The sequence below is a fragment of the Rhineura floridana genome, chromosome 5 (genome assembly GCF_030035675.1).
Source record: "Rhineura floridana isolate rRhiFlo1 chromosome 5, rRhiFlo1.hap2, whole genome shotgun sequence".
In the NCBI taxonomy this organism is placed as follows: domain Eukaryota; kingdom Metazoa; phylum Chordata; class Lepidosauria; order Squamata; family Rhineuridae; genus Rhineura; species Rhineura floridana.
Window position 1 is genome coordinate 3,702,854 of NC_084484.1, and position 14,240 is coordinate 3,717,093.

Sequence of the window (14,240 nt, forward strand, 5' to 3'; positions counted from 1 at the left end):
GGCATGGGGGCTATTTTCAATTTAACATTGCGGAATGAAAAAAAATCCATGCTGGCTATAGTATACAGCCACTCTCATGGCTGTATAATATTAGAAAAAATTTGGGGATGAGGGTGGGCTATTATATTTCTATCAAAATCCTAGACAAAGTGACTATCAATGTAATTTTTTTAAAAAATTACTGCAATCAAAATCAGTATTATTTAAATATAATTTATATATAATCCACAAAGTGACAGGGTGTTCTCTATCCATGGACCCTGTAACACTCTTCAGTTTGTCCAACTTGTGGCCCCAGAGAGCTCTTTAAAATACATTTTTAAAATTTCTCAAAATGTTACACAAAAAACCCCTCCCATTTAAAAAGCAATCTACACAAATAAATTGAAAGTAAATATTAGAAGTACTACAGGCGACCCTAAAAGCACACTCCTTGAGGTCAAGTGAAACAGAAGACAAACTGTTGTTTTTTGTATAACCAAAGGAAAACAATTTCCTACCAAGTACTGCAACATTGAGATTAATTTGAAAGCAGACCTTTTGAAAAACATGATTTTGCAAGCCATTGCAGACACAGATTAGGTGTTAGAAGTTTATGGAAAAGGGAAAGCTGCACAAATACTGTTCAAACTAAAGAAATAAAAGGAGGCATTCAGAAAATTTTGCAAGGAAAACTAAAAAGGCCTTTGTGCAACTCTTTCTGGAGTATATACAAAATGTTAAAGAAACAAAACCAAAACCAGCCAAATACCAGATTAATTTGATTCATTCTTTTGTGGTTATTATGCACAAAGCTGATTTAGACAGCAATCGTATACAGTTACCTAGAGCCAAGTCTCATCAAAGTCAATAGGGTGTACATCAGAGATGATATACAGAGCTTGTACTGCCCACGTATGCATTAAAGTGATTGCCAATATTCACCAAATTTTGGGCAATCTCAGAAGAATTTTGTGAATGTCCAAAAACTCAAACATGTGCCGTTGAGGACTGATGGTTGCCAAAACCAGATTGTTAAACGTACAATCATCAGCGCTGGCATTCACAATTGTTGTTTGGGATTGTTAACATTCATACGGGCAAATATTAACATTCCCAAATTTGGTATACCCACTACAGTTGTATCACAGAATATTGTTAAATCAGAATATCATTTTGAACTGTTCGAGCACATACAAGTTGGCATAGCTCTATTTTCTGATTCTGCTTTGTAAAATGCACTGCAAGTTTTCTGGACATTCATATTAACCAGCAGATGCCATTAAACGTTTTTCAGCATTAATAATGGTGAAATTAATTAATTCCAAAATACTGGAACGTTGTACTCAGAGTAGTGGCAAATTCAGAAGTGCAGGGTCCCTTCATGATAGTCATAGTCACTTAGGCCTGAATAATGCTTTCTGCTTCTCTATCACTGTCACAATTTGCCCATCCTTTCTCACTATCAAAGATATTGCCTGAATTACTGAAGAGTCTTCTCAGTGGCTGACTCACCTCCTTTCACTCTGATTGGCTCCAATCAGCAGGAAAGGACAAGGAAGCTTGTTAGAAGACTCTTCTTAGCAGCCAACACACTCCCGTTTCATGCTGATTAGCTCATAGGATGCAGGAGGAAACATAGGAACCCTAAGACACCCCCTCAGATCCTGGACGACTACACCCCTGTTTGTACTTAAATTACATTTATGTACAAAATATACGCTTTCATCCATCTCTTAGCTGCCATCTTCACTGACTCTTGTCACACACACCACAGATTTTTGTCTCGTTTTCAAGTAAAAGTCAAAAAAGACAAACAAGACAACTGAAAATATGCATTGCAGAAAAACAGAAAAATCAGTCACAAGAAATCAACTGTTACATTTTAGCCTGATGTGTATTTTTTAAAAATGAGAAACAATGCAAGACTGTGGGACTAATTTGATGTCAATATGAGGCAGGTCATCAGCAAAATCCAGTTATTTAATTATTTATGAATTGCTTCCCAAGAGGCATCCCAAAGCAGTTACAAAGTAACACAGAGAAACTTATTATTGGCTGCCAAAGAATTCATAATTCCTGATCCAAAGTCCATTCAAATCAATGAAACTCACATAGATTTCAAAGAGGTTTGGCCCAGGTCTTATAGATCTTTCGTTCAAAAGGAATTTTATGTCATTAAAACCCCTGTTAAAGTGAACTGAAATACAGGTAGACCTCATAGTTAACTAATGCCTCATTTGTTAGGGTACTGATCATATCAACTCTACATCCTTAATAATTATTGTATTTTCAGAAAATAGTACTCACTAAATTGTATGAAAAGGCAAGATAATAAAAAACCTAACAAGACAATATATTTTCCCATCCTTTTTCCATCACCTAATGCAATGATATTCTAAGACAAATGATACTTATTTTGTTACCATTTTAGGCTACCCTAATGAAAACATCGTTATAGTGGGATTTTCATCACATAAAAACTACATGCAGTACAGATTAATAAAATCTGATCAAAAAAGAAAGCAACATCCAAACCCACTGATTTCAAGAAGAATATCAGTTTATGGACCAACAGACGCCGATACTTCTTTTCCCAAAACTTCTAAACACACCATATGATAGCTTGTACAAACTGCTGTAGCCAGCCAAGCGCACTCTATCCTTACCATATATGGCCACCAAGGAGAACAGGATGGCAAGTTGACAGATTTGGAACAAATATTGGACGGCATGTCACTGAGATACCATGCGCAGAAAAACATCAGATTAGATTACCTGCATCTGACTGATGAAAGACACAACCTAGGGAGACGTGGCTGAACATGACTGCTACAAGCTAGTGGTATCCTATGCCACCACTAGGTATTGGGAAGCACAGGTAAAGAATGTGTGGCACAAATCACTGTATCAGCCCTGCATCAGTCAATATGAAGAATAGTACAAACTCCCTCAAAGGAGCTGTGGCAGGACCTACCCACCAATCTCCACATCCAGCACCACAGCTAAGAGGAGACTGCTACTATTTGGTACTCCATATTTCTCTGTGCATTAGCTGTAACAGAGCATATTAAGCTTTCTATAAGCTAAAAGAATCTATCTTAGTTCCACCACCAAGTGCTTGAAAGCAGAAGAATAAAAAATTCAGCAGCTTCAAGCTTTACTCAAGTCCCTGAAAGCAGGACTAAAGAATATCCAAGAATGCTCCAAGACAAAAAATCTCTATAAAAGCATAAGGTTTACCAGCAGTTAGTAATTTGTTTAAATTTGTTACAAATCGACTAATTTGTTTAATTTCCACAAACTATAATATAAGGCAGAAAATATTCAGTCTTCAATGCATATTCCGCAGTCTTTTATTTATCGCATATTTGCTTTAATAGTAAATTTGCTCAGAGGTCACAGGCATCAATAAATGTGAAAGACAGATCACAGCATGCCATTGCTATAGCTTAATGTCCATATAAGAGACTGTCCATCTAGTTATTATGGCTAAACCTACTCCATAAGTTACCACAATGACGTGGTAGGGGCCAAAATACTGACATTTGGCTCCATGTTGACCCAGAGGTGAATTGAAGCGGAGATCTCACAAGGTCCTAATTCTGTTGTTACTTCTGAAATCATTGCCACCCAATGGTGGTGTTGGAAGAAATTATATAATTAGGCAACCCCATATGGTCCAAGCATTTGATTTATTTCATTTCTATACTTCCCTTCATCCCATGGGAGCCCAGAGCAGTGAATAGCTAAAAATACATTTCTAAAATAAAAAATGTCAGCTACGGAAATGTCAATGAACATTCATTTCTCAAAGGCCTGGGCAAACAGATAAGTATTTCATTGGCATCTGGATACCATCAGAGTAGGTACCTTCCCAGACAGAAAGTTCCACAAACTGAAATCCTTGTGGAGAAATTAGACCATAGTTTAACCAATATTTCACTGATATAGATAGAAGCAAAAAAACATGCTTTAAAGATTGAAATTTAAACACCTGAAGCACTATCCAAACTCCAAATAAGAGACTGATTTTGAAGCTGGACAACCGCTATCATTCAATCTAATGAGCAATATTCTAATTTTGGCCGACCTAAAAACTGCCTGGAGACAGCCATTCCTCCAGCAACAAGGTGAAGTGGTAGAAGTTGGATGGCATTAAAGGTGGCAGAATGGGAGAAAGACAATCTGAGCCATAGAGTATGACCTGTCTGAAGCTCTCCTATGCAAGCCACGTGAGCAGCTCTATTTCAAGATAAATTTCTGGCATATCATGACCCATGTTAACTAGTGGAATTTACATGCCATTTGGATTTTTCACCTCAGGCACAAAATGATTTGGGCCAGCTGTGATACTTTCTATACGTGATCAGCTAAAATTGCTAATCACCCCAGATCCATTACTAGTTCTGAGTGCCAATCACACAGACAGGTGCCCAGTTTAATCTGAGGACATGTACATGTAATCACCTTGTCATCGATACTCCACAGGGTTGTTATCCCAAAAAGACTCCTTGTGATATCAGCCCTCTGGGGCATTGAATGCTCATGGCTGAAACAAATTCTTGGAATCTCTTGCAGCACCTGTCCTATTATACTTCCAAATTCTTCAGACCAGGATATTGTGATGTGTCATCCAGTACCTCAAAACTAACGCAAAACCTTGTGCATGGAATCTGGAACACTTTCCTTTCAGATAAGAGGAAAACAACATAATTGATGTGAGAAGGATCCTTGCAAGCACAGGATCCAGAAACTTTAGAGTGCATCTAAATATACATGGGAAAGAACATCACACTCTGCTCATGCCATCAATTGTTAATACTCTTAATTTGACTTAAATCTACATTTCTTTTTCAGTTTAATTTTATCTCACACCAAAAACTACATTTTAGTTTTGGTAAATGATCCCAAGTTTAGAAAATGATGCTGGCCCACAAAGTCTAAAAGGGGTGTCAGGCTGCCTGAATCAAGTGCTGAAAGAGTCTGGTTTTACAATCTTCCTTCCAAAGCATCATGTCTAAACATTCCTGAATCCTGGATTAGTTATATGTGTGTATTTATCCTGCTGTATCCTGAGGCCACAAAGCGGTTACAGTGAAGGCTCAAAAACTAAATTACATATATCTCATTTATTCTGTGCCTACCATAATATAACCAGCTCCACCAAAACAAGCCCTAGACCTGTCTCTCTTTCATTATGTCTTATAAGTGTGTCTCCACCCGTCCTCATTTTCAAATTCATTTTATCCCAAACCCTCCCATCTCCCCCATAATGCATACCCTTCCAACCCTGAACAGACAATTCCTGTTTGTTAACCCAGTGGCGGTGAACGTCTATAAACTTGAAGGCCACTCTATTCTCCAGACACTGGCCCAGTGGCTGGAAATGCAATTTGTCACTGACCTAACTGACCTAATAGGGGAGGGTCAAATTCCATAATAAAATTGGTACTATCCAGTAATGGGGAACCTTGAACTCTCCAGATGTTCAACTTCACCTCCCACCAGCCCCAGCCAGCATGGCCAATAGTGAGGGATGATGGAAGTTGTAATTCAGCAACATCTGGAAGGCCACAGGTTCCCCATCCCTATACTAACAGCTTTGTAATTATGAAACATACTTGGGATCTCAATGTCTTACCATTTGGGGAGCAGAAAATCTTATTCTCCTTACATCTGAAACTGGAGCAAACCTTTCACCATTCCATTCTGAAATTTGGTAGGACCACCAAGAAGCTTAAGGGGCCAAATCTAGCCTGCAGGCTGCCAATTGGACGTCCCTGCTCTATTCTATACAGTCATTTCTCCTTAACACAAGTTAACCATTGAATTTAATACAGCTTAGGTCCAGGCTATTTGTCAGACCGTATCTCCCTATATGAACCTGCCCGGGCCCTGAGATCTTCAGGAGAGACCCTTCTCACGATCCCAACACCTTCACAAATGCAACTGGTGGGGACACGAGATAGGGCCTTTTCAGTGGCTGCCCCTAGGCTCTGGAACTCCCTCCCTAGGGAGGCAAGAATGGCCTCCTCTGTGCAGTCCTTCCGCCGACACGTAAAGACTTTTTTCTTCTGGCCTTTGGAACTGAAGGTTTTAAGGGTAGTGACTGAAGAGGATGCTGTATGTTATTGTTTTACTTGTATGCTCCTAAACTGCGTTGCAGTATTTTAAGAGTATATCTAATTGGTTTTAACATCTTAATAGTTTAAACCTGTTTTAATGCTGATTTTATATGTTTATATGTTTTATATTTTTATAGGTTCTTAATGATATGTACTTATTTTTATCTGGAAGCCGCCTTGAGTTCCAGTTTGGAAAAAGGGTGGGGTATAAATAAAGATAATGATATTTATTATACACAAAACCTGAGTGACTGATATAGGAAACTCTAATGTAATTTCAATAGTCTACCTGATTAGGCACATTTTAGAAACCAGCACTTAATATGTGCTTCTCACATTTTTTAAAAAAAATAACATTTTATAGCATAAAAGAAGTTTCTCCATTTTTTAAAATATAGCAAAGCTTCTCTTTCAGACTGTGACAGTATCTTCATCCTTTTTGGATGGAGCTCTCTAAATTATTGCATCTATATACACAAGATTCTATTATTTTCCGCTATAATCCTTAGTTCAACACTGTGTTATGAAGCTGTAATTATACCTTTTTAAAAATCACTGTCTATTACAGATCTACTCTGAGCAATCAGAAATTTACAAATTTTCTGTCTCATTTTTAGTTTTTCCTTTGTAGAAGTTACAAATTCTGAAATAACCACCATTATCTTTTTAATCTGAGAAAAGCCGTAACACAGGAGACTCAAACACAAACGTCACATTACATTTTAGACATTCAATAAAATAATTCACAACACATGTAGTAAAAAGGTATCAATTAAAATCAGATTTACATTCAAAAGTAACACAACACCCTTCATGTGGATCCTTCCCTGAGCTCCACATGGTATAATAAATCTATAATTAATATAAATGTATGACACCATCTCAATTCATTCAGTACTGTTTATTGCTTCCATCTTAATATTGTGAATCCATTCCAACTTTTAGGTCTTAAAAGCCATTTCTTTTTCATGCAGTATATAGCAGGATTAGTGTATACTGCTTCTGCTCCTATAAAATATTTACTAGTGAGTGAGCACAATGAAGGAAATATACATTAACCAAGCACCAATTGTTTTTTGCAGCAAGGATTTGACTCCCTCCCACACATGTGTTGCAGCTAACAAGGTTAATAGCTAACAAGGTTGCCTTATCCCAAGTGAGATTTGATCCATCTAGTTTAGAATTATCTCTAATTGGCAGAGGTTTTCTGGGGTTTCATACAGGAGTTTTCCCCATTTCTCCTTTGGAGGTGCCAGGATTTTAAGTTGCGACTTCTTGCATGCAAAGCATGTGCTTTTCCATTAATCTATGACTCTTCCCTATTTCTGCAGTTTATGGGTACAACCATTAACATCTATTGGACTCTAGCACCAATTTTAATGGCATGGTCTACGGCTACATGAAATAAATATTTATTGGATTGATTTGAACTATATCTGCTATTACTTGCACCAATCTTCAAGCATAAACTAAGTAAAATACCTAGCTAAAATGGTATTAATTGAACAGTGCTGTCAACAGGGCATTTTATGTGAAGTGAGAAGAGCAATTTCTCATTAGGGATGTTTTTAATGTCAACAAGATAAACTCAAGAGAAAGGGCCGCTCCAGATCTCTGATAAGGAAGAGGCTGTAACAGCTCTCCTAATAGTTGCTCTGTTAAGTTGGATTATAAGGAATCCAACATTTTGCTTCCTTGGTTATTGTTTTTCTCCAGCCTCTCCCTGGTAATGCAACCTGTTTCGGGGAATCTGATCACAAGCCCCAGTGCTAAAGTATGTGCTAGCTGTTGAGAACTGTCATTTGTCTGTCACTTGGGAGAACTTAATGGATTTGTTTGTTTAGTTTAGCGCTATTGGGAATACACAGTGCCAGGCTGGGAGAGATTACAGAAGGGGAGAGGCTCTCCTGATCCACCAAGGAATGCAATTGTTTTCCTTTCATTCCAGACTGAAAACTGGAAGCCAACAGCGTATTTTCACACCTAAGAAGTAACAGCAATGGAAAGCCCCCAGAGCACACCTGTATGGAAGAAAAGAAGGACCAAAAGAGAACTTTTTTTTTAAGATGTGTGCTGTAGTTGCAAGGACCAAGCAATACTTCTGTGCAACAAAGACCATTATTAGAAGATATCTGGAAGGAATTCAGATGCATGCACAGAGCATATATTCAACTGGAGCATACAGAACATAAATTATTTCCAGGCAACCTGAGGTCCTCTCTACTTACCTCTCACAGAGTCAGCAAACACAAGAGCCCCCACAAAAAGCAGCACAAATTGGATTTCCATTTCAAAAGCTGGATTGTCTTTACTTTCCAGTTTGTTCTTCTTTCCAACCTGAAAACAGGAGGACAGGGAAAGGAGAAAGAAGGTAAAAATCAAATACCAAACTCAAAATTTTTATCAAGATTAAATAAAACAAAAGATGACAGTAGTATAGACCAAATTACACTACTGTAATTTTTAAAAACAATAAATCATATAAATTAGATTTTGTGTTAAAAAATAATTAGCTCAGCACTTCTCTGAACTTCTACTCTGGGATAATACAAGTCCTACAAATGATGCAAGTTGTACAAATGGTGGGGAGCACTCCCAAAGCTTATAGAGCTTGTAGGGATAATGGATAGAAAAAATCCTAAAGCAGTGGTTCCCAGCCTCCCTCCCCCCCCCCGCATAGCATCTGAAAATTGCTGGTGGTGTTGGTGGACCACTTCACGATTTTTCTGCCTGTTGCAGCAATTGTAATGCACTGTGCTAGATGCTGGATGATTTTAAATCATTATTTTATGGCTGCTTTTATTTCTAATATTGTATTTTCTTGTACTACAATTTGCATTCCATAGAATTCAAAAGGTAATACATTAAAATACAAAATAATGAAAGCATAAATAAAATGCCATTTAAATCAATATGAATTATAATTATTTGATTGAATTTATATTCTGATCTTATTACTGGGCAGCAAATACATCAACAAAAGCATTTTTTTAAAGCATTCTAAATACAGTTACAGTTAAAAACAGACTAAAAACAGTCCTATGGGCATGTCACTGACTGACTCAATGACCCTTAAGGACCCCTGGTGCATCACAGACCACAGCTTGAGAACCTCCGTCCTAGAGTAAGTTTTCCATTTAAAACAAAATCCCTAACACTTCTGAAGGGGGGAGAAGAGAGAGAAGATATTTACCTATCTATGAAAAAGGAAAGTTATTTTTCAACAAAACTGCTGATAACGCATCTCTATATTAGGCTGTGTTTAGCACCAACACATAGATTATCTCTCTCTTGATCAAAACTCTGCTTTACCTGGAAGGTGATTCATCAAAGTATCGTGATATAAAGTTTATATTTTAAACCATCCAGATTCTAAAGTACTTCTCAACACTATATTTTGAAAGCCAAACACACACACACACACATCCTCCAAATAGATTGCACTAACATTAATTCCCTTCTATTGGTCTGCTAAAATTGCTACTCTCTAAACACTGTCTGAATTCCTCCCTCTTGTAAACTCCCCGATTTAAACGTTCTCTGCCCTCAGGACACACAACAATCCGCGTCAAGCATCCAACAAAGCAAATAATTACACGTTGCTATTAGCTTACAAATTTACGCCACCGCGGCTGGGCGTCTCGGGCATGCGTGTGGGGGGGGATGCTTGGGGGAAGAAAGTTCCGCATTCAAACGCCCAAAGACGACGTCCACACCGTTTCACGTGAGTGGAGCGCGACATTTCCCTCGTATGAGGTGGCGCGGAATTGGGGAGAAACGAACAAACATTCGTGCAGTTTGCAAATGCAGAGTCCCAAATTAGTTTTTTTTTAAAATAATAACAAGAATAATAAATTAAACTCAGCTGAACCTAAGAAATATAGTCGAAAAGTTCGACTCGATCTTCCTTATCACTTCCCCAGCAACCGGGGGCGGGGGCAGTCGCGGCACAGTGAGACCACACAAACGCAACTTCACACCGGCGTGTACGCAGATGAATGAATAAACGCCACCATTGCCTAAACACCGTTGCGGATTAGCTGCTCCATAAACATGCAAGGTTAAGCATCCTGACTCCCGTCCCAACGGGGTGGTTAAAAGTTCCTGTGGGGCTGCTAGTCTAGATTGGAAAACCTCCCTCTAACCGTCTCTCTTTGAAACCCGTTTTCCCCTCACACGCGCCGGCAAGTTTACAGCTGCCAACCGCGTGAAAGTGACAGAGATTCACGACTGTAATGCTACTACAGGTGTGCTTACTCACTGGTAAAGCAACCGAGCGGGTGCACATAAAGGGAACAGGAAGAAGCTCTGAGGGTCCCCCACTTTCCGGACTCGAGTCAGCGAGGTCTAACGGGGCAACCAAGGATTAATCAATAGCCCGCCGCAACCCACGTGGGAGCCGCTCGTTCGAACGGCTGCATCCCGCAGACACTAAGTACAGACGAGATTGTTTCTGCTCCTTTCATTCATCCATCCACGTCAGCTCGGGCTTCGTTTGACCGTCTCCTCACAATTTACAAAGGAGAGAGCACGCAGGAATCTCCGGTCTCAGTGCATACCTGGAGATTATTCAGGCGCCGGCACTGTCACTGACTCCGCGGCTCAAGCCGCTGCCCGCATCTCCTCCCGCGCCAGTGAATCCCCGATGGCCGCTCCGCCTCCGGGTAGTCCCATGTGCTTGGCGAGTTTCGCCGCCGAGTGGGGGAAATCGATCGGCGTTTGAACTTTGACAGGCTCCGCCAGTCCACGGTATTAAACGACCGGGATCGCAAAGCCTCCTTAGTTAGTAACCCCTGAAGGGTTTGCCTCGGATTGGAAAGCGAAGCGAAGTCTCCGTGACGAGCGGGACCTGCTGTAGCTCCAGCGCGTTTTTCTTTCACCGTCGGACTTTGCGCGCACTGGTTAAAAGCGCCGCAGCTCCTGCCACCATCTTTCCCCACAAAGGAACCGGCCTATTGGCCGGCGGCACCAGCCCCAACAGCGGCGGCTGCACAGATGGATCGGCTTGGGCGCTGACTAAAGACTCCCGCTTGAGGTCCTTTCGCGATCACTTTGCAACCCACAGCTGCCCGACGGGGGGGGGGGGTTCCGGATCTCGAGCCGCAGCAGGATGCCGGAGGGGGGGCAGGATGCAGTCGTCTGGGCTGTCTCTGAGTCGGGATCTCGTTGCGGGAGAGTGGGAGGGAGCGGCGGGCTGGTGGCTGCAGCCGCTTCAGCAGACGATCGGGCGCTGAGGAGCGACCCCCCCTCCTTTGCCCCCTCCTTTGCCCCCCTCTCTCTTCCCCCCCCCTTTGCGATTCTTGGGAGCGCAGCATTTGGTGAAGGCGGCCCGACCCCGCCCAGCTCTAAACTTCGCACCAATCAAATTAAACCCTCCGCCCCGGCTGCTTCCCTGCTTTTAACCCTTTGTTTTCGCCGTTGCTGGTGCTGGAAACCGCAGCCGCGAGGCACATAAGAGAGGATAACTTGCCAGGGACTGTCCGCAGGGAACCTGCCTGCTCCGGAAGGGGTGTCATATTTTTCAACCGGCTTCTCTGCCTTTAAAACGTAAGCAAATAATGCATTTCCAAGCCTGGAAAACTTCACCTAGTTTTTCACTTTTTGTTCTGCTATTGAAAAAAATCCTAGTCGGACACCTTAAAAATGTAGTCACTAAAGAGTCCAGAGATCTTTTAATCTAGATAACCCCATAACTGGGGTTAAAGGAGGCAAAGAAAACGCCTCTCTTAAACTCTCATAATAACCAGGGGAATTCAGGACATATCACATAATTCCCCCTGCCCCTGTGCCCAAACGACCACAGGCCAGCATTTAGAATTCAGGTGTATTACACAGAATTGTAATCTGACATGTGGCTACGCACCGTCCCGCACATACTAATGCACCAGGGAGAGGACCTTTGCAGGAGTAGCTACACGTTTGTGGGCCAGCTTTCCCAGGAAAGCTCACCTGGTGCCGTTTTTGTGGCCCTTTTACGCACCAGCTGAAGAACTTTCTGTTTATCTGGGCTTTCTAAATTGCTTATGTGTAGTCTGGCCTTTTCAGTTTGTAAATCTGTGTTTTTAATATTGCAAGTTGTTACATTTATTTAGTTCTCATAAATATTTTATTTATATTTTCTTTTTATTATAAGCCATCACCCAAATGACTTTGTATTATGGAGCATCATACAAATGCTGAAAACAAATAATGAACTGTAATGTTGGAGACACACTTGGAGCCCCCACATCTATTTCCAAAAAAACCTACCTGGGAAGGCAATCAAGTACTAGTGAGATCCTTAGTGTCACCGGGAGGACCAGTCCTCCCATGAGTCACTCTGAAAAACACACACAAAAACAAAATAGAAGGAAAATTCGACTCCTCATCTACCACAGCTAAAATAGTGGTCATATCTTATCTTAGAAAAACAAGCAGCAGCTTTGTTGCTCCAGGGCATAAACGCCTGGAGTGAAAAGTGTGTGCAGGGGAGGTAATGGCACCCTGTGTGTTGTCTGGAAGCCATTCTTGGTAGTTTGCATGCAGATCAAAACTGATACCAATGCTGTTAAGTAATTTGTCCTGACATATTATGAGCACCAACAGCCGAGAAGTAACTTGTGCCAGGCATGCTTTTTTCTCAAACCATTTATCCTTTTCTCTGTGACACATCTCACTCTTTGTATTTTCCTGAATGGCTTTAAGAAAGTGGATTGCTATTGTCTGCTGCTTTTTCCCATGTTCTTCAGGAATTCAGTGAAGATGTTATCAAATCCATTTAGTCTCTTTTCACTCTTTTTCTATTTTATCCACTGAGAATGCTTGGCCATTCACCTTGGTTTCTAGCATGCACCTGTTTCCTTTTCCACCTGTTTTTTAAAGTTTTAGTCCTTTATCTGTCTTTGTAACATATCTCAAGGAGAAGGGGATTCCTGTGGCCAATACTGAAAGACTCATGCTCACAAAATCCTTTTTGTTTTAAAGAAATGAATACTGATAACATTTATCTCATACATTTCAAAAGGAATTTAACAAGTGGATGTCACTAATGTATCGGATCAAGTTATGAGGTAACCGCTATATGTGATACCATATTACTGATGATTCAAGGCACTGCTTGAGGATACATTTTCTTACAGCAATTAAGCCAATAGTAGTATAACACTGTGTGTTTTGTTCTGTTCACTTATCTTGTGTGATACATGAGCATCTTTTGGGCATGCTCTTTTCTATGCATCAGAAAAATAAAACTTATTCTAGTCATGACAGTGGAATTTGGTTATGTAAACACTCCCATCAGAAGTTAACAAAGTTAGAAGCATATCACTAATTAAATGGACACATGTACCATAGTAATCAATTCCCATTTTGGCCTCCATTTAAGCTCTGGCGTTCTGTGTAGTCCACATCTAATTATGTGATGGAAGCCTTGCCACAACCTTGTGGGGATTTACTTGTTGAAGGAGCAAGCTACAACAGGAGTCACCAACCTTTTTTGGACCAGAGGGCACATTTCAAATTTTGAGAGAGTGCTAGGGGAACCAGTCACAAAATGGCATGACACAAAATCAGAGAGCAATCATGGTGAATCTTTTCCCATAATTGTATTTCCATACTAGAAAAATCTTGGCCTATTGAATTTCTGCCTGCCATACACCTATTTTCCCTAGGCTGCCATCCTCTATTCACTTACCTGGATGTAAGTCCCATTAAACACACAAAAAGTACTGAGTAGGCATTTATACTATTGTATTGTAAGTCCCTGCCAAAGGCAGGAAGTGAACCACTGCAACATGATACCCCCAATTCTCACCCCAGACTGTCAGTCCAGAAGGATACCATGGCTGATGGTATTGAAAGTGCTGAAATAGAATCAGCCAGGTTTTACTCCCCCTTTCTCCTAGCATAAGTCATCATCCGGATAATCAAGGCAATCTCAGTGCCAAAGCCAGGCCTAAATCATTACTAAAATGGATCTAGAAGCTCACTCTCATCATCTGCTTGAACACCTTGCCCACGAAGGGAATATTAGTAACCAGCTGATATCTGTTTTGTCTTACTGAAGACTAAAGTGGCTGTGTAAGTGCCTATTTCAAGGCTTTGCAAAAATCGTTGGTGTAAGGCAGTATTTAGGGGTTTTGTTGAGGCTGTGCT

The 14,240-nt window shown here is 40.5% G+C and overlaps 1 protein-coding gene across 5 annotated transcripts in view; it reads right to left on the bottom strand.

Annotated features, from left to right (window-relative positions):
* FGFRL1 (fibroblast growth factor receptor like 1) overlaps window positions 1-11,359 on the bottom strand; it is a 326,242-nt gene extending 314,883 nt beyond the window's left edge. Inside the window, exons 1-2 of one of the 5 annotated variants that reach the window (XM_061629849.1) lie at window positions 10,369-11,359; window positions 8,336-8,444 (exon numbers count right to left, since the gene is read on the bottom strand). In XM_061629849.1, the coding sequence (XP_061485833.1) occupies window positions 8,336-8,444; window positions 10,369-10,395 (136 nt within the window). In that variant the 5' untranslated portion in view covers window positions 10,396-11,359. Of the gene's footprint in view, window positions 1-8,335; window positions 8,445-9,300; window positions 9,325-9,419; window positions 9,658-9,721; window positions 10,287-10,368 lie in introns of those variants that run through there. The other 4 variants (XM_061629848.1, XM_061629851.1, XM_061629852.1 and 1 more) reach the window with 4 other exon arrangements.
* Between the last annotated feature and the right edge of the window lie 2,881 nt (window positions 11,360-14,240).